The 19814-nt window shown below is 41.5% G+C and overlaps 1 protein-coding gene across 2 annotated transcripts in view; it reads right to left on the bottom strand.

Annotated features, from left to right (window-relative positions):
* The window catches only part of TENM1 (teneurin transmembrane protein 1), a 649974-nt gene that overhangs the window by 87796 nt on the left and 542364 nt on the right, over positions 1–19814 (bottom strand). For both annotated transcript variants that reach the window (XM_020976349.2, XM_020976350.2), the window contains 2 exons: positions 18290–18433; positions 5589–5838 (listed from right to left, as the gene is read on the bottom strand). In XM_020976349.2, coding sequence (XP_020832008.1) covers positions 5589–5838; positions 18290–18433 — 394 coding nt within the window. The remainder of the gene's footprint in view (positions 1–5588; positions 5839–18289; positions 18434–19814) is intronic.

The following is a 19814-nucleotide window of genomic DNA, read 5'->3' as shown; positions in this document are numbered from 1 at the left end:
CGGACCATGGGCAGGTAGGTGGTGCTGCAGTGGATAGATTGCTGGGCCTTTAGTCAGGAAGACTCCTCTTTCAAATCCAGCCTCAGACACTTACTAGCTGTGTGACCTGGGCAAATCACTTAACTTTGTTTGCCTCAGTTTTCTCATCTGTAAAATTATCTGGAGAAGGAAATGGCAAACCACTCCAGTATCTCTGCTAAGAAAACCCTAAATGGGGTTACAAAGAGTCAGACACATCTGAAAAATGACTTAGCACAACACACACACACACACACACACACACACACACACACACACACACACACACACTGCTTTTGCCTTTCTTTGTATCCTCAAAATTTAATACAGTGCCTGGGACATAGGAGGTGCTTAGTAACTGCTTGTTTACTGACTGGTTCCCCAGAGCACTGAAATAGAGGATCCCTTTGTTTTGAACCTCAAGTATGCACAAACCCTGTTCTTCCTGGAAGCCTTTCTCTCTCAACCTAACCCTGATTGTCCCTAAACAAATCACATAAGCACGCTGGGCCTCACTTTCTTCTTTCAAATGAGAGGAGGTTCCACTGGATGGCCTCCAAGGTTCTAGATCTATTACCCCTAAAGTACTTGATTTTTTCCTTCTCTATTTCTTTTTTAGGAAAGCCCCTAATAAATATCCAGAGCATAGCTTGGCATAGGAAGGCACTGTGCCACCATAGATGCAGGGTTTCTGTTGGCATCAGGAAGGCCTGAGCTTCCAGTCCTGGCTAGGACACATGCTAGTCATGTAACGCTGGCTGAGGCAAGTTCTAGAAACTCTCGGAGTCTCAGTTTTCCCCTCAGTAAAATTAGGGTCTTGAACTCAACAACCATTCAACGTTTATAATCTCAAACAGAATCCTGAACAACAGAAGTATGAGTTCTGTTTGGTTTTGGAACAGCTCATCGCCAGTCATCCTTAATGGAGTTTCTAGCAGCATCACTAAATTAGCAGATGAGAGGGGTACAAGGTGATACTAACTACTTGGATTCTTGCAAAGCCCCTGATAACACAACTTAATTTTATTTTTAAAAATTGCCCTGGATAAAATCAGGAGACCCCAGAGTGGCTCTATGCCCCTAAACAAAGAATGAGGAACAGGATGACATAATACGTGGAGACTAACACCTCAGGAACCAGCACTGTTTAGCCTGGAGAAGGCTAAGAAGACTCAGGGAGACATGAGTGCTAGCTCCAGTTATCTGAAGGGCTGCCATGCTGGGAGCTGCAGATGGAAATTACAGGAGGGCATTTCAGGCCCTAAATATCTTTGAAGGGGGAAAGGCCAAGGAAAGACAAGGTGGTACAATAAGAAAAGATGTGAATCAAGAGGCAGAGAAGCTGGGTCCCAGTATCAGACCTGTTCCCACCTGCCTGGGTGACCTAGGCAAATGCCTCCTTTGTTTCTCGGACCCTCCAAGGTTTCACTTTCCAGTCGAAATCTGGGATCCTGGGATTCTAGTCCGTGTGGTGCCAAAGTATGAATGAACGTATTTGAACCTGGCAGAGAGAAAACATCTCAACAGGGACAAGCCTAATGTCATGGAATGATGTCAGGAAGCATGACTGGATCTCAAAATACTCTAAACTTAAAGATTCACAAGAAGCTGCTCAAGATGTAATAATTTTCTAGACAGGCAAATGGAAAAATGCTCAGATTCATGTGTGTGTATACATATATACATATATTTACATGGATGTATATGCTCAATACTTGGCAGTGACAAGAAGGACCTAGGAGGTCTCGTCTTAATTTTGAGCTCTAATTCCTTCACACTCTCACTTTTCCATTCCCAGCTCTACCAGTAGTCAATAGTACAACAGATGACTTAGCCCTGGATGGCAGCCACCATGTACTGGGACAAACAATTTATTTACTTGAACCAAAACCTGGTACAGAGTAGCTGCCTCCTCACTGAGGCACATAACTGATTTTTACCTAGAAAATTTCAGTGTGGTCACAGTTAGGTATGGTGGCTTCATTGACATGGAGACCCCATTCACCGGGGCCTGCTGGGTAGCATATAAGTATAGAGCAGAGAAAGAAGGCGTAGGCACCGCCTGAGGTTTAGTTTGGCAGAAGGACAAGGGAGTGAGAAATTCAAGGGACATGGTCGCCTACAGTATCAAGACTGTGAAGAGAGGAAAATGAGGTCAGAGCACGTGCAATGTGGGAGCAGAAGCTACGAAAGAGGGTTAGGAAGAACAAGACTGAGGGAGAGTTGGAAGGCCAAGAGGTTAGGATCAGAAGACAAAGGGCAAAGATAGGTGACTTCTAAATGTAACATTTAAATGAAGAGAAGTGCCTGAGAAAAATCTTCCTAACTTTTGTTTGCTTTAAATGAGCTTCTCTACAGAATTCTACCTTTTTTCCTTTGAGAGTTCATTCCCTTATGAAAGCCAGCTGAACAGGATCAGAGAGGTATGATAGTAAGATGCCAAACAGCTTGACAAAAACCTAGAAACTGAAAAAAAACCATGGTGATTTGATACCAAACATTTGCTCAACAGTTCTCATATTTACAAATTATGTTTTTTTCAGTCTTCATCCTGATATTTGGCATCCTGCTACCAAAACTTAGGCCTCTTTAGGGTTTCAGGAAGAAGGCCAAATGTTTTCCGACCCAACTTATTTCTAAATCTGGAAACAGAATCACCTTGATCTGTGTGTCAGATTTTCTGAAAAGAAGTTTGCCTAACCACCATTGGAGCCTTCCTCTTGCCTCACTGTGGTCTGGAGTCACCTGACCCTACATTCTGAAAGGTTAAGTCAGCTGAGCAGAAGCTTTGGAAGATCCTACTTAGCCATATAAAGGCTTTCAGTAGGCCAGTCATCTGAAAGACAACCTGGCTAAGGCAGAGATGCATCACCACGCTGGCTAAAAGGTGCTCAGTTTTTCCTCCAGAGCAATTCTTGAGGACCTTTGATGAAGCTATATAGAACTTACTATTTGTGCTGCCAGAGGCAGCATCCACACTAACACCAACACAGGTTGTTGGCCAAAGCTGCAAAGTAGGTGAACTCCCATCCCACTGCTGGGAACTGCTCTTGCAGGGACCAGGGCTTTCCAGAAGTGGAAGAAGCAGCATGTTGCAAACTGTTGCTTTTCTCTGCACTTGCTTGATCTGTCCTGAGCTTGAATTTGTCTCTGTACCTATTTCTTATTAGCAAAGGGATTTAATATCTTTATTTCCTATGGTAACATTTGCAATTATAATTAAGAAATTTATTAAAACTGGAGTGAATTAGTGTGAAAAAAGGGATGGGGGCCTGGGACTGGAAGATTTCCCCAGCCAGGCAAGAAGGAATAACTCAGGCTGAGAAAAAGGGGACAGATGGGTGCCAAAGCAACATGACAATCAGGAAAATTTTATATATATATGTGTGTGTGTGTGTGTGTGTATATATACATATATATATATATATACATATATATATACACACATATATATACATATATATATACATATATATATACATATATATACATATATATATAAATATATGTGTGCGTATATATATAAATATATGTGTGTGTGTATATATACATATATATACACACACACATATATATATACACACACACATACACATATATATGTATATAAATTCCTAATGTACTCTGTGTGTATGTGTGTGTGCGCGTGTGTGTGTGTATGTAGGTACGTGCCTATATGTGTACATAAGCATAGACACATAGTTGAGTGTTAACTGAAAATAAACCAAAAGTTTGTTCAGTACTTTGAATGACCTTTCATAGTGCCTTCTGTATTAACTGGTTGTTCATACTTTCCTTGCTTCCAGGCCTAATTTCTTGTCATTATTCTTTAGGCTGTACTGTAGGAGAACATAGGGAGGCCAGATAATTCCTTCCTCATTGGAGGTGACAGGTGGGGCAGCCACCATTTTATGAGGTAGTCCATTAGATGGTACCAGAAGCTTTTTGGACCACATTAGAACTATTTTGTCCAGTTCTCCAAAGCATCAGAGAAAGGTTTTTTTTTTTTTTGGTGAAGCAACTGGGGTTAAGTGACTTGCCCAGAATCACACAGCTAGTAAGTGTCAAGTGTCAGAGACTGAATTTGAACTCAGGTCCTCCTGACTCCAAGGCCAGAGCTCTATCCACTGTGCCACCTAGCTGCTCCAAAAGTTTTAAAATAGTATCCTCACCCCAACCCTAAATGAGTGAATGCTCTAGAGGCACACATCTGTGTCCTGCAGAGCCATGATGGGAAACATGGGCTGACTGGGATCGCAGGAACCAGAAGGGACCTCAGAGGAGGGCTAGGCCCATCCTGAGGAAATGGAGCTCCATAAGGTGAAGTGGCTTGCCCAGTGTCATACAGGTAGTAAGCATCACAGGTGAGATTTGAAGCCAGGTTTTTTGACTCTGATTTCCAATGTATCATGCTAATTGTCTGATTTGTGGGCTAGGAGATGTTTAACAGGCAGAAATTCTCTTAAAATATACTGAAATACTATATACATAAAGACACCCATGGGGAGGAGATGAAAGTGTTAGATGGTATATTCTTCATGTAGGGCTTCATTCAAATAAATATTTTCCCGGTATCCTGCCTAGTATATGTAATGGGAATGGTTCTTAGTTCCATATACTTGCCTGCTGATTCATTTCAGAGAAACAAGGCATTCCTACATGTCAACCTATTCAGTGCCCCTACAAATAAAGCTTTAAAGTTTGGAGACTAGTTGGGGGAAGTCATATCATCCATTTAGGACATGGACAGACTTCATAACACGTTATTATTCTTGCATACCTGAATCATTATTCCTGTCTAAATTCCCAAGGAGCTATAACTGTACAGGAAATGATCATCTGTGTGGAAGGGTTTCTCTCCCTTAGCTCTGGGGAAGTACAACCTATTAAGGTCATGGGAGCAGTCTATGAAAAATTGGGGAAGTCAGCCAGTGGATGAGGCATCCATTTTCCCCCCTTTATTTCCTTCATCTTTGCTACCTCAGTCAATTATAAGGCTCAAAGTGGACATTTGAGAATGGAAGCAACAGATAACACCTTGTTTCCTTTTCACTTAAAATGCTGGGAAGTCCAAAGCAAGCTCATGGACAAGGGAAAACTACTGGGAATGGTACTGTCCATGGGGAAAGTGTCCATTTTCTCCTGTATTTGAGAGAGTGACAGGAACTTCTGTCTCTGCACTATGGCCCTCTTTATGGTGCTGCAGCCCAGCTGTTGGAACTTATAACAGTAGAATCAGCAGAAAGCTTAAAGCCAGAGAGAAGAAGGCCTGGCAGAACCCATCTTTTACTGGAAGCATCCAATTGGTAGCAGGCTGTACTCCCAAATTTCATCCCAACAAATGTAGATTAGGTAACATGCATGTGTAGCCCACATTTCATCTTTTTTTGGGTATGGCTGCTGATTTACCACTAACACATCTGTTTAGAAAGCAGTTGCAGCTGAATAAAAGGTAAAATGGACAGGATGGGCCACGAATTCCATAGTACACTAAAATTCAGTCCAAGTTACCTTACATTTGCTAACACACTTATCCATAGGCCAAAGCAAAGAAATCCAGGGTAACGTACCTTAATTCCAAAATACTAATGGAATTTCCTGATGGAAATATTCTCCTTACAAAATTGAAGTCCCCGATATAAACACTGCCATCGGGGCCAGATGCTAAGGCAACTGGAGCGAAAAGTTTATTGTTGTGGGCTAAGCCATTGCAGTTGGTGCAGGCAACACTTCTCTGGTGCCCATTTCCCATGATGGTTGAGATGACTGGAGGCTGCTGGGAAATGAACATGTTTTCTCCGTTCCCTTTATGCACAATTCCTAGACAGAACAAAAAAAGGAAGAGGAATTAGATTATCTATCCTGTAGCCCTGGTGACTCTCTGTTCTCGTTGATGTAATCTGAGCTAGAGAAAAGTCTCAGAGACAGCATATGAGGTCTGAGTTCTAGTCCTATCTTATTATTGTTTGACAGTATGTGTGAGGCAAGCTATTTTACTGCCCCACATGCTTCAGTTTATTTTGATGCCCCTCCTACCTCAAATGAGATATTTCTGTAGCTGTAAATTATGCCCCTCTATTTTAAGGCTATTTCTAATTAGGCTGAACAAAGTATAGTTGAGCACATCACAGCCAACTAATAACGATCTCCCTGTTTATTTCATACTGTACATTCCTCAAAAGGATCTATGATCTCATCAATTTGGCTATTCCTTCCAATTAGGCAAATCTTAACCCATCCCTACCTGTCCATCCTGTGTAACTTTTGTCCATGCCATCCCACAGGTTCACCACAGGGAAGCCACTCAACATACTGGAGGTCTTCCTCTCTTTCTTCTAATATCACAAGAGTATCAGTAGAACACTTAGGCTGTCCACTTGTCATCCCTTGTCTTCACCACATAACCTGGACATGTTCTTTTTCAATCCTACATTCTCTGGTGACATGCTTTACATCTGTTCTTTTTGGAAGCTCCCTATTAGTCACATGGCAGAGCATGCTTTCACCTATTGCGTATCTCTGCATTGCCATATAATGCCAGTCAAATACTGCTATGTAGAGATTATCTGTGGCTAATTTTTCATCTCTAGCTGGGCTATCTTCCCTCTTCACACAACTTGAGCAGAGGCAGAAAACTCACTTGAATGGCTACCCTAGCAAAATATCACAAAGGTGATTTGCCACTGTTGCTGCAAACATCTATCTATCCATCTATTTATCACCAGGGCATCCTGTTTGCATTTCCATAATGCAGACAGGGCACTCCATGCATCTTCTGTATCTTGGGATTCACTGTTATTTCTTCCTTTCACCAGTGGAGATAACAAAGATACTGACTATATTTTCCAAAACACTTTTGAGGGCTCTTCTCCTTCCTAAGTCTCTAATGCCAAAGATATCAAGAACTCCAGAGCAGGTGAAATGTCCAGGATGCGGAAACATGTTCAAGTATATTACGCCAGAGTGACTGCCAAGAAGTGGAGGAGCACTTAACTCTTGAGCAGTCATATCTACCACTCTCCCCCAGCCCCACTCATTTCACTGGCCCACTAGTATTGCTCTAAGTACTCTGAGAAATGCTTCCCTCAATTTTCCCAACACGTGACTCTCAACTCCAGAGTCCCACAACAGAAAGTATCGATTTCTCAGAGACAGTAATATTGCCAGCCAAAATAAATAAGAGAATAAAACATGCACAACAATATGGCATCAATATTATGGAACAGAGTCGGAAGTTGCCTTCCAGGAAACTGCAATCCCACTTATCCCTCATCTCTTAGACTTCAGATCCCACTCTTTCCCTTCCCCCTCCCTCCTTGGGGCTTCTTTTTCAAAGGCAGCTTATGCTTGAGGCAGAACTTTTCACTTTGTTAATGAGTGTGATTTGGTAGCTTAGTCATTTCTTAGAATTCTGAATATTTAATTAGGGAAGATGAATAGAGCAGTGCTCCATGCTCCCAGGACAACATTTACTTTGAAATTTGACTGTGTACTCCAATGAGGATGAGCCATGCGGTAGTGTATGAAAACAGGGCTGACCAGACAACAGTGGCATTGAAAGGAACTCTTCCCATCATTAATAACTGACTCTCCCACCAATGAGACCATAAATGTGGAAACCGCTGTGAAGCATGCCAAGTATTTCAGCAATGCACTGTAGGGCATGGCATTCAAAAATCTTTCCAATTATTGGCTTAGAAACAGCAGATGGGGCATTAACATCTATTTTCTCAGGTAGCTCTCATATGCGTGTGCGTGTGGATGTGTGTGTATCAGTATAATGGTATACTTAACAATTACCCTCAAAATGACATGCTATTACTACACTCCTGGCAATTTGAAAAACTAAAGATGGCTATGTGAAAGCATTCCTCTAAGTCTGCAATTCTAAAACTCCCCTTTTCCATTAGAAAGCCCAGCACTCCATCAAAGAAGAAGAATGATTAAAGGAAATAAAACATAAGGCAATGTGCTTTCTGATTACATCTCTACAATTTCTGTCTTGCTTTCATGCAAGGAGCTGAAGTGCCAATGTATCGAAATTCCATTCCTGTTTAAAGCTAGAGCAATCGGAACAGAAATGGGCAAGCTCTTTTTGTACTGCATTGGAAAAAATAGATCATCGTGAAGGTTGTTTTTGTTGTTTTGAGAATCTGTTTAACCTTCCATTATACAACAGTGGGGCAGGCGATCTAGCAACGATGATTTAACACCAGTTCTTCTGCAAAAGGTTGCTTTAGAAATATTGTGTTTATGTTCCCGGAACTCTTGATCAATTACCAGTGCCCCCTTTCCATTTTATTCCACTATCAATGCTCATTTTGAAAAGAGAAGCAAGTGATCCTGAAACTTAGCACACAATATTTATGGGAAAGGCCAAATTTCTGCTATGCTTTGGCCATCACAGAGTCAGCAAAGAAAGCCCACAGGCTTAGGCCTGTCGGAGTCTGGGAACAGGGCACTGTGTGTTTACTCCTCCAACTTCTCCCTCCCATTGCAAAAATTTAAGTCAGTTGTGCAATAAGGCACGCGCATAGTTAAGCACTTGGCTAAGCCCTCCTACTTCTCTACTTAGAACTTTGGAAGTTTATAAAGAAGTTTGAAATGAAGATTTCCCTCAGAAGCCAGTGGGTGGAGCTTTATGCTGATTTTAGAGAACTTATGAATGAGGGCCACAATCTATATTGCTCTCAGGAGATGACTGAAAGGACAGAAAAACAAGCTGGGAGACATGCCAGGGCAATCAATGGAAATACCCGTCTGTGCCCCATGGCAAAAATCACTTGGTTGACAGAAGCTACTGCTTTATTTCTGAGGCTGAAGAGTTTGAGAAGATTATTTATTCATCTTCAAGAGATGACAATCCACAATCAGCAAGTGCCCTGGACAGCTTCCTCCTGCTCAATCACGTTCAGAGCACGCACCAATCATTGTTAATGCTCATCTGGCAGCCAACGTTAGGGAATGAATTTGCTATGATAGCATTTGGCAACCAGTGACCTGGCTCTATGATGGGTGATGGGTGAGCAATGTTGACTGTTAATGCCTTATAACTTCAAAGACCTGAGTTTTTCTAAGAGGGACAGTTTATTTTTACTTTTTTTTTTCCAGGCAATTGGGGTTAAATGATTTGCCCAGGGTCACACAGCTAGTAAATCTCAAGCTCTGGTCTGAGACTGGATTTGAACTCAGGTCCTCCTGACTTCAGGGCTGGTGCTCTATCCATTGTGCCACATAGCTGCCCCGTTTTTTTTACTTCTTTCTTTTTTTTTTTTGGGGGGGGACAGTTTATTTTGAAAGCTATCCTGTATTGTATAATATGAGTACCTAATGTGTGCCCCCCCATAGACACATATCCAATGAAAGTAGATACCATATGTGTGTGTGTGTGTGTGTGTGTATACACACACATAAATATGTAAGTATGTGTATATATATATATATGTATGTATATACACACACTCTTCAGGCACAATATTTCAAACTATTCTTCTACAGCCAACACCTAATTTTCAGGAAGATATAATTGCTATAAGTGGGCATGACAAATGGTCTGGAAATGCTACCTACTGGAAACCACATGCTGAATAAGGGATTTGGAACCAAAGAAAAACAGAAGAATTGAAGGACAGCAGGCATCCACTCTAATTAAACTGTCTTTTTAACCAGTAAGACAAAATTAGGGGGAGATAGACTTGTTTCTGATCTGCTATCTGTCTTGGATCGAAAAGAAGCAGCTGCCTAAAGAACAAGCCTCTCCCCTTCCTATCCCCACTCTTACTCTCCTCTAGCCCCCACTGAAGGAATCAGAGCAAGAGAATTTGGAGAGACTTTCCTCCTGCCTTAATCAGGTAGCAAAGGCCAGCTGACCTGAGGGGAAAATATCATTGCTTTCCAAATTGGTCTTTCTAAAGCAGCTCTTTTGGGTTTATCATTTCTACTTAGAAAACAGTTTTTGTGGGTAGGATTTAGATTAGCAGAGCACCTCAGGAGAGGTGTTTGTGTCCAAGGTCACACCAAAAGGCAATAGCTGAGCTGGCTCTAGGCCTGCTTCCTGGCATTCTGATGGGCTCTTTGACCAGCATGGGGGCTTCAGATGTAATGATAAAATGAACAAATGCTCCCTTTTGAAAAGCTGGCCAATGTGAGGCTTCTGACATAGAATAAACCCTGAGAAATAACTTGGCACTGATGAATGAAAAACTAATTAATGGTGAATTAGCATGGAAGGAACAAATTCATGCAAGTCAAGAGGCCCCTAAAGCCAACTTTTCTCAATCATTTCCTTCTGTCCTCAACTTTGAAGTGATGAATGGTAAACTGTAAGAGGATACCAACCAGGGAGCTCACAGCTGGAGGTGGGCTTGATTGAGGTCAGTTCCTTCTTTTGTGTTTAATGTCAAGGACAAGCATACAAGCATGTGGAAAACACAACCCATATGAGCCAAGAAAAGTGGGCAAGAAAGAAGTGGTTTCTGAAAATGTCAAACTATTTCCAATCAAAGCAAAAAACCTAATAATTTAATAAGTGACACATGCCCTTTCATATTTGTACTATTTAAACCCTATCTCTACTTTTGACAACAGAAAAAGAAAAAGCTGACATTTTCATTGGGTTGTAGTCCCATTTGGTTATGAGACCTGGTGGTCCTTGGTGATCTTTGCCCAATATACTTTCTGAAAGATAGACATGAACTTTGGACTCTTCTTTGAAAAAGGAGGAAGAAAAAAATGATAATAACAATAATGACATCTACATAGTTCTTTAAAATCAGCATAACTCACCCCAATTCTTCAAGAAGTGTCAAAAGTCACCTTTGGGTAAGAAAGCTGCTTTGGAAAGACCATTTTGGAAAGTAAGCAAGGATGTTTTCCCTGTGAGTCAATAACTCACTTGAGCCTTACAGGAGCCTTGTGCCTTCTGTGTCACTAAAGATAAGATTATCCCCATTTTACAGTTGAGGAAATTGAAGCTCTAAAATGTCAACTGGTCACACAGCTACTGTCAGAGGTGTGATCTGAAGTCCAGCACCATACCTCCTATGAATGTAGTCTGGTGGTACTGGTCAGGCTGGTGGGGCAGTCTGCTCAAAGAAGGCTTATAGATGCCACAGACAGACAGACACACATCCTTGTGTTCAAGAGGCAGCCCCTGAGATGGAAAGCAGTTATATTATTGGTTCAAGCACCATCCTAAAACCTGGTATTAATTTTCTTTACACCCTATGTGAGAGACCTGTATTCATGTCTCAAATTTGGCTTTTCTACTTAAGTTGCTGTTTTCCCCAAATCAGCTTCTTTCAGCCTCTGTCCTCACCAGAGTGAGTGAAGGCTTCTATATTGTCATCTTAGTTTATTTCTGCTCTGCCTTTTTTTTTTTCAGATGTCTTGTATAAGGCCAGTTATAAGGAGAATTTCATCTTGAAACTGAGAATGGCCCGAGCCTACAGTCACAGGTTTGGTTGTGTTCCTCCATTCTATGGTAACTGGACTCTGGAAAGATTCAGCTATGGAAGTGCTTTTATACCTAGTCCCCCCCCCCCCCCGGGGGGGCGGTACTAAAACCTTTGCCCTTAAGGATGTCTTGACTCATTCAGCATTTGGGATCAAGTTGGCCTACAAGTGTTTGGGCTGTACTTGGTGCTAATGGAGCTGCTGGTTGAGACCTGCTTTTCTTTATGCCTATAATAAACCTCACTTCACACCATAAGCAGTGTGGTACAGAAGACAAATAGGTAGGTTGCAGACAAAAGGCCTGGCTTAAATCCTAGTCGTGCTGCTTATTACTTCTGTGACCCTGGATAAGTCAATCTCCTCCTCTGCAAAATGGGGAGGGGCACTTTGGCCAGATGGCCTTTAAGGACTCTGAACTCAAGAGCTAGGAGCCTATGAACTGTTAAGTCTCTCATGGAGTCACTTCCTGTACCTTTTGATTCAAACCCAAGCAGTGGTTGGCTCTTGGCTTCCCTGGCTTCCTTCAAGACTCAGTTTAAATTCCATCATCTCCAAGAGGCCTTTCCTGGTCCCCTCAGATGCTAGGCAGGGTGGAGAACCTGTGGCTTGGAAGCCACATGTGGCCCTCTAGGGTGGCCCTTTGACTGAATCCAAACTTCACAGAACAAATCACATTAATAAAAGGATTTGTTCTGGAAAACTTGGGCTCAGTCAAAAGGTCGCACCCAAGGACCTAGAAAATCAAATGTGGCCTCAAGACCAAAGGTTCCCCACCTCTGTGCCAGTGCCTTCCCTTCTCAGGTTACCTTCCATATACTCTGTGTATATCTGTACATAGCTAGCTATTTACATGTGTCTCCTCCATGAGACTGTGAACTCCTTGAGAGCAGGGATTATATTTGTACTTTTCTTTGTATTCTCATCATTTAGCATAATGCCTGACACATTGTAAGTGCTTAATAAATGTTTATTCATGGTAGTATGTTATGATAAATGCATACATTTGCTGTTTAAATGTATGCCCCCTAGTATTTTGGGAGTTAATTTGGATTAAAATTTTACCGTTTCTTCCTTTAGCAAACCACCAAGTGCAAAAAATCTTGAACAAAAATGATCAGGCTTCTGTGTGAGAAGGCAGTGGGGAGTGGGGTATGGAGTGTGTGAAAGAAAAGTTTCAGAGAGCTGTAAGTGTGAAATCAGAAGTTTTGCAAAATTTGGCAAAAATAAAAAGGTTCATAAAACGTTCAGTTGTAGAATTTTGCTCCTGGTGTCTGGTGAATATGGGAGGATCAATTTCAGCATAAGATTCTTTATGTCAACAAGGATTTTAAAATTCAAGAGAATTTTAAGATGCAAATGAGCTTGTCTGTGGGAAGGAGTCAGACTAATACTTTCAGGTAAAAGGAGAATTTGGCAAAAATCATTATTGTCACAATTTGGTTACTTAAGAATAAGGCATAGATTAAAAAAGGAGGGAAATTTGGCTTTGAAACGATTCCAAAAGGAGCAATGTCACCACTGTTTAAATTCAAATTTATATCAATGACTTATTGCACTCAATTTCCTTGTTTTTGACTGTGGTGGATGAATCTGGATGAATCTACAAAGGCTGCTTACTTTGGGATGCAAATGTTAAAAAATTTAGACCCCTGCATCCAGACAGTAGTCCTAACCTACTTCTATGCCCTCTTCCACTGGCCCCCGCCCCCCAATCTGGGTGTGGCAAGTTGGGGGTAGGGAGTGAGGACCTTCCCTTCTGCAGCTGCCTCTTGTCTTAGAAAAGGAGGTTGGTTTCCTGTTATCTTGTTTTCTTTGGCTTACAGATGGTCTTAGAGGACAAGAGCACCTGCCTTTCTTGGAACCCTTTTCCCCTTTTCGAGGACTGTGCAGCTAAGAGACTCTTTGGCTCATTTTAGCCAACAAGGCACTCCAAAGCACCCCACAGAAAGAACAGCTTAACCAGGCTCTGGGAAAGATACCCTTCTGACTCTGTCCCATCTGCCCTGACATGGTTTTGCTGCAAATTGTAACATCTGCATCCAATATTTCATCTGTGTGTATTATATGTATATATTTTTCCCTCTCATGACCTCTAGCTTTGTATGTTTCCATTCTGTGATTATTTTTGTGAGGCATGAGTGTGTGTGTGTGTGTGTGTGTGTGTGTGTGTGTGTGTGTGTGTGTGTATGAGAGATCGAGAGATCGAGAGATCGAGAGAAAGAGAGATTTACTGTAAATTTCTCATACATAGGGATTGGGCTAATTCTCATCTTGATCAACAATGATTTGCATATTTGTCTTTGAGCTAAAATTTCTCCATTATGATCAAGGTATAATTTGAATTATATATGCTTAGTAAATTTAAACTTCTGTTTTCTAAGACTTGTGAGAATGTAAGGTGTTGGGAAGAATCTGCTAAGACACTATTGCCAATGTGAAAAATGTCCAAGTTCAGAAGACTCTCGAAATCTGTTTCCATCTGTTTCCAGGAACAGTGCAGGTAAAATACAGAGAAAATGAATGTGGCCAGGCATATCTTTCTAAGTTCCCACAGCTATGGCAGCATAATTGTAGTCTTGTCTAGGTATGAGCCATCCTTCTGTTTCTGTCCAAGCACTAAGGCCGTACGTATTTGCTTGTACAAACTGGGAAAGAACTCTGAATGGTTGCAGCAGAATGCTGAAGTTGCATTTTCCAAAGTGGAAAGTGAGCTGTCCTGGGATTTGCAGCTTTGGACTCCAGACCCCTACATAAATGTAAATTCAACAGATAGTCCTGAGATTTGAAAACACTGCTGTTAGTCTCAGTGACTAGTGGAGAAAAAGGATTTAGATTTTCGGCTTTCACTGTAGCTCTGGACGTGTAGGTTACTTTTTTTTTTCTTTGAACAAACCATACTGTTCAGTCAGCCCTTGTGCTCTGGCTGTTTCAAAGTTCATTTTAAACTGTACCATGTAGCTCTAGGAAACTACTGTAAGGCAAGAATCCCTGGCCCAACAGCCATTTGCCTTGACTAATGAAGTGTGGGGGCTCTCTGACTTTCTTCTCATCTCTAACTGGCCTTTGCAGTTTGATTCCCCATTCTGGCGATTATCATTCACCCCTTGGATACACAGTACCCCTTTTCTTCATTTGATGACCAGTTTCAAGGGCCTCTTTTGATTTGAACAGATATTCTTTTGGAAATAGAGAACGAAGTTCCAAATAACAACAACAAACCCTGGAAAAATAAACTGTAGCAATTCCATTGTGTCAGACCACAGTTTTTATCTTGAGAATTGAACAATGAGCAAGTAGAAGAAAAAGCCTTAGTTTTGCTGCATTAGTTTTGACGAATAATGTAAGTAAATGCAGGCCTGCTTTGAAATATAGAGTTGACTTGTAAAAGATACCTCAACAAGAGAACAAAATTAGCAAAGGATAGAAAAACTAAATAACTATAATGGCATGCAAATCAGAAAAGGTTTGGACCACAGTGAAGCAAGATACTTTGCCCATATTAGAAGAATGGGTTTTTTTCTGATAAAAAAGGGAAAAAAAAAGTCAATGCCCTTGGAAGTCTGACTGTTTTTCATACCTGATGATGCAGTAAGCAAAAAATCTCTTTTCGAGGACTGAGTGTGAAGCATGTATGCCTCTAAAACACTTTGTAAACCTGGAAGCACAGCATTAATGTTCAGATATTATTATAGTTCTTTTATGTCCATTTTCCTTCCCTTGATTGAAAAATTATTTTATTATTATAGGATTATAAGCCTAGGGGACCCCCCAGATGAATGAGTGTCTATAATAAGCAGACTTAAGCTAGGAGATGGTTGTGCCCCATTCAAGGGCACAAAATCAGAGGTAAAGGAAGAATGATTATATAGCATTGCTTTTGAAGATGCCGAGGTAAGAAAACAGAACATAGTGTGTATCTCTTGAAGACAATGTGGACCACAAGAATGGGGGTGAGTGGTTGGGAGGTGGGGGCATGGATCTGGCTATCAGACAGCTAGGCATCACAGCTGATAGAATGTGGGTCTTGGAGTCACAAAGTCCTGAGTTTGAATCCTGCCTCAGGCACTTCTAGCTGTGTAATCCTGGACAAGTCACCTCTCAGAGCCTCAGTTTCCTTATTTGTAAAACTGGGCTAACAAAAACCACTGCCTAAGAGGACTGTTGTGAGGACCCCTTGAAATACTCTACATAAAACGCTTGATTTTTATGTCTAGATTATAATGAAAATGTCAACTTGGAGTAGTGATTTTACTCTCAAAGAACCTATTCGTGTCAAGATGAACTTAATAGTGTGTCTTCAAGGAACCTGAATGCAAATGACAGGATCTGTGAACCTTTTGGCATCTTGTGTAGCATGGCTTCATGGGAGTAAATGGTTGAAGGATCTCACTTATTGCTTGAATAGTTTCTACTTGTTTTAGGCTTTATCTGTGTTGTATCCTATAATGTTATTACTTTACTCCAAATAATTGTCCCTTTAATATGTGGTTTGGCTATCATAATGTGGTATGTTGTATACAAATGACATGTGGGTCTAGCAGCTTAGGAAGAGAATTGAGAAAATGGAAAAACTGCCTGGTCCAGGGTAAACCATGCTGGCTTTGAAGCCAGAGGGCCCAGATTGCAGTCCTAGCTTTGCTGCATACTACCTGTGTGCCTACACCCCTCCTTGGCCTCTATTTCCTCATATGCAAAATGAGGGGTCTAGACAAAATGCCTTCTGAGGGATCCGTCCAGCTCTCAACAGCTCTATTCCTATGTATGACTTTAAAGTTTAATAGGTATAAAGGACGGAAGGCCTAGTGATCGGCTAAATGCTATACTACCACTGCAAGCCAATAGATGCTTGACTAATACTGACGTAGAGATATAATAGTTTATCAACTACATAATGCTTCTGGATATACTTTGATAAGCCCTGCAATATTGTTAAGAGCTGAACTTCCTTTGTGGGATGGACTACATTGAGGCTAGAGATACACCTTACTATTGGACTGCCATCCTATTTTGATCTTGCAATTATATTAGATCAGAAACCCAATGAGGAAATTCATTAAATTGCTGCTAGAAATGATTACTGAAGTGCTAGGCATGCTGCCCACAGAAGGACCCTTGTAAGACATACTGAAATCATCATTGTGGTTCTGAATGGGACATCTGACCACTGACTCTGTCGCAGCCTAGGAATAGTGGCAAAGACTGGAGACGCAGCCTCAGGAAAGTTTTCTAACACTTCCAAAGCTTGCTTTCTATCAAAGGGCCAACTCCCACCTGGTTAAACCACAGGCCTGACCATTAAACCCCTTGCATAGTATGAAGACATAGCATATGAATGTCAACTCAAGAGTCAAGCTTCACCTAGGATCAAAAGAGGGCTAAAATAAATCAGATTCAGCAAGAGAATGGAAGGTCAGTCTTGAATTTTTCGATTGATACTTGGTGCAACACAATTTATGCCACCATGAGAGTGACCCAGCCCTCTTTCCTCCTTTCACAGAAAGCTCCTTTGGTCCCCGACAAGGGCACTTAACTACTCAATAATGCTCTTTTGTACAGTTAAATAACTTGTATGTGTAGAGAAGAAGCAAATGTTTGCTAGGCCAGACTGAAATTGGAAGCAATATGCTATGACACAAGAATATTTCTAATATCTATAATATCTATGGTGACCCAGAGTGGTAGAATAAAGGGGCAGAAGACTGTTAGCTTCTAACAAGAACTCCAACATTTTCAAATTTCCAGAATTTTCTTTCTTCTCTGCCTCTGTGTCTCCTCCTGGGTGGTTTTCTGGATGACATCATCCTAATTTCCTTGAACCTGAAGATGACTCTTGTCTTTGCATGAAGAGCTCAGTTTTTGACAGTGCCCAGCATAGCTGTGGTGACAGGCTGCTTTGCCCAAATAAATGGATTTGGTATGACTGGAACAGTTAATGGTACTGGCAGCCACTTCAATGCCAATGAAAAGCAAAAGCTCACCTCCTCTACTTCCCTCACGAGCCAATACAGTCTCGAAATGTGAATTTGGGCCACCAAAGGGGCAGAATGAGAATTCAGATCACTGGCGCATGACGTCCCCTCAGAGGAAAACATTCTGTATGGGTCCTATTTATGTTCCATATTTTAGATATGTTCATTCCTTAAGCTTCACTATTCTGCCTGAGTTTCTGTTTCTCATAAATTAGCTTCTCTCAGCCACAGGCCAGAGTTGGCATGTACAGCACCTTGTAACCAAGTGCTTCCCCTCTTTTCAGATATCCCGTGGGAGATTTTCATCCTTTCCTAGGGGAGATTTCATTCTCAAAGAGGCCTAGGATCACAGGCCAGGCTGTGTTCCCCCAACTTTAGGAAACTAACCTTGATGGAAAAAAACCTCAAATATGCCAGTACTCTTCTACACAGTCCCTAAGTAGTATAAAAACTGCTCCTGAAGTGGGGTGCTCAGTGATCCTTAAGTTACTCTGCATTTAGGTTAGTGTTCTCAATTGCCAGTAATTCATTCCCACTTGTTTATCATGGCTTTTTGCATTCCCAAGGCTTATCATGGCCTGCCACGCCCCCAGCAATAAAGAGATGGTTGGGGTAATGCAAAGCTATTTGGGCGGCTGGTTTGGGGCCCATATTAAACTCAACTCATGACCAATGGGGCTGTTGGTTGATATTTGCTCCTGCAATATACCTTGCTTTATTTACTCCATAATGCTCTCATACAGTCACTTCCTGTTCCTTGTGCTGTGAATCTATCCATTGATTGCCTCATACATCATGCTACCAAAGCCCTCAACACAAAACAAGCCAATTGGGGTTACCATACTCACCACTTTGGGGATTCAAAATATGATGCTTATTCAAGGACCAGCCTCCGAGATTTGAAGCATCCATCTCAAACCCTTGTAAAACGACTGTCCTTTTCTCCCAGAGAATAAAGTCAGGACATGTTTCATACTCGTATCCCACTGATACTGCAAAAAGATGGTTAATGGCATATTAACAAATCTTTGCAATTTGTTTCTATTGCTTCATTTTCAAGCAAGCAAGAATCCTGTGGACGCTAAGATTCCATAGTTAACGTTGCATTTGGATTGGGGCAATGACTGCAATACAGTAAGATGCAGATATACCCACTCCCACTGTTCCATGGCAAACAGAGCCAGGCTGGCACTCACATGATCAGTGTTCAGTGAACAAATTGGCAAATGAGGTCCATTTAAAAGTATGTACCTATTATATTTACAGGATTCAGCCTGGCTCTCCTACTCCAGGAAGGGAGGAATTCAGGGAAAGGCAAACTCCAAAGTGTGAGTGTGTTGGAGGGGAATTTGGCACTTAGAGGGCTCAAAGAAGAGAAAAGGGCCGACTCTATGACACTTGCTTACACATAGCAGTAATAAAACTTGCACTTGCCCAAATTAAATTTCCTCATTTAATGGGTTAACTTGAGTTTCCTGTGTGGTACTAACCAAAGGACTCTCATCCAGTATCCATTTGGCGACCACTCCAATGAAGCACAGATGTTATGATTCAACTTGAAACCCTGGTAAGCCACCGAAATGGGAAGTATATAATATGGTACCTTGAGTGTCTAGGAGAGCAGGTAGTGGAATTCATAGAGTTCAGACAAAGTTCTGCTTATCATCATCCCTTTGGGAAACCTGTTTTCAGAGCATACCTGCCAAAGCCTTGAATTTCAGACTCCCAAATTTAGAGCTGCTCATATCCACTTAGTGTTGCAAAGCCTCAGAGTATTGGCTCATCACATTAGGTACCCAGCAGCTGTCTTCCTTGTCCCTTGCAGTCTCAAACAGCCTCCATAGTGCTCTGCTATTGTTTTTTTGTGGAGCTACTTCTTCCCAACTGGCAGATGTCCCTAGAGAACCCAATCCCTTCATTTACCACTCTGTTATGCACACTGGGCAGAAAGGCCGACTCTAACAAGGACCAGTACAACATGGTTGAGAAGTGAAAAATTCAATCAAACTGCTTTGTGTTTTTTGGCTTTGGGCAGCAGGAAAAAAGATGGCCGGTTGAGTAAAAGTGGGTTGTGAGTTTAGGGGGAGCTGGACTGCAGACAAGCCAAAGGATGTCTAAAATTATAAATATACACTCTCCATTATCAACATGGGGTTTATTCACATAGTGGATTATTAGGGGTCCATTTTTCAGCTCCAGTTGGCTTCCCTTTGTCACCCAGCATGCAATAAGGACACTGGTTTCTTTCATCCCCCAAAATGTCCCCCAATCAGTTATTATATGCTTAGGGAACAGGAATGTGTTTTCATATTAGTCCCAGCCAGACATAATTAAGAAGAGAAAACAGCTGGAAATAATCCACATAATGCATTC

The sequence above is a fragment of the Phascolarctos cinereus genome, unplaced genomic scaffold (assembly GCF_003287225.1).
Source record: "Phascolarctos cinereus isolate Bilbo 61053 unplaced genomic scaffold, phaCin_HiC Scaffold_8;HRSCAF=390, whole genome shotgun sequence".
NCBI classification, from domain to species: domain Eukaryota; kingdom Metazoa; phylum Chordata; class Mammalia; order Diprotodontia; family Phascolarctidae; genus Phascolarctos; species Phascolarctos cinereus.
The sequence above is the reverse complement of the archived record's forward strand: the minus strand, read 5'-3'. Positions and strand labels throughout refer to the sequence as shown.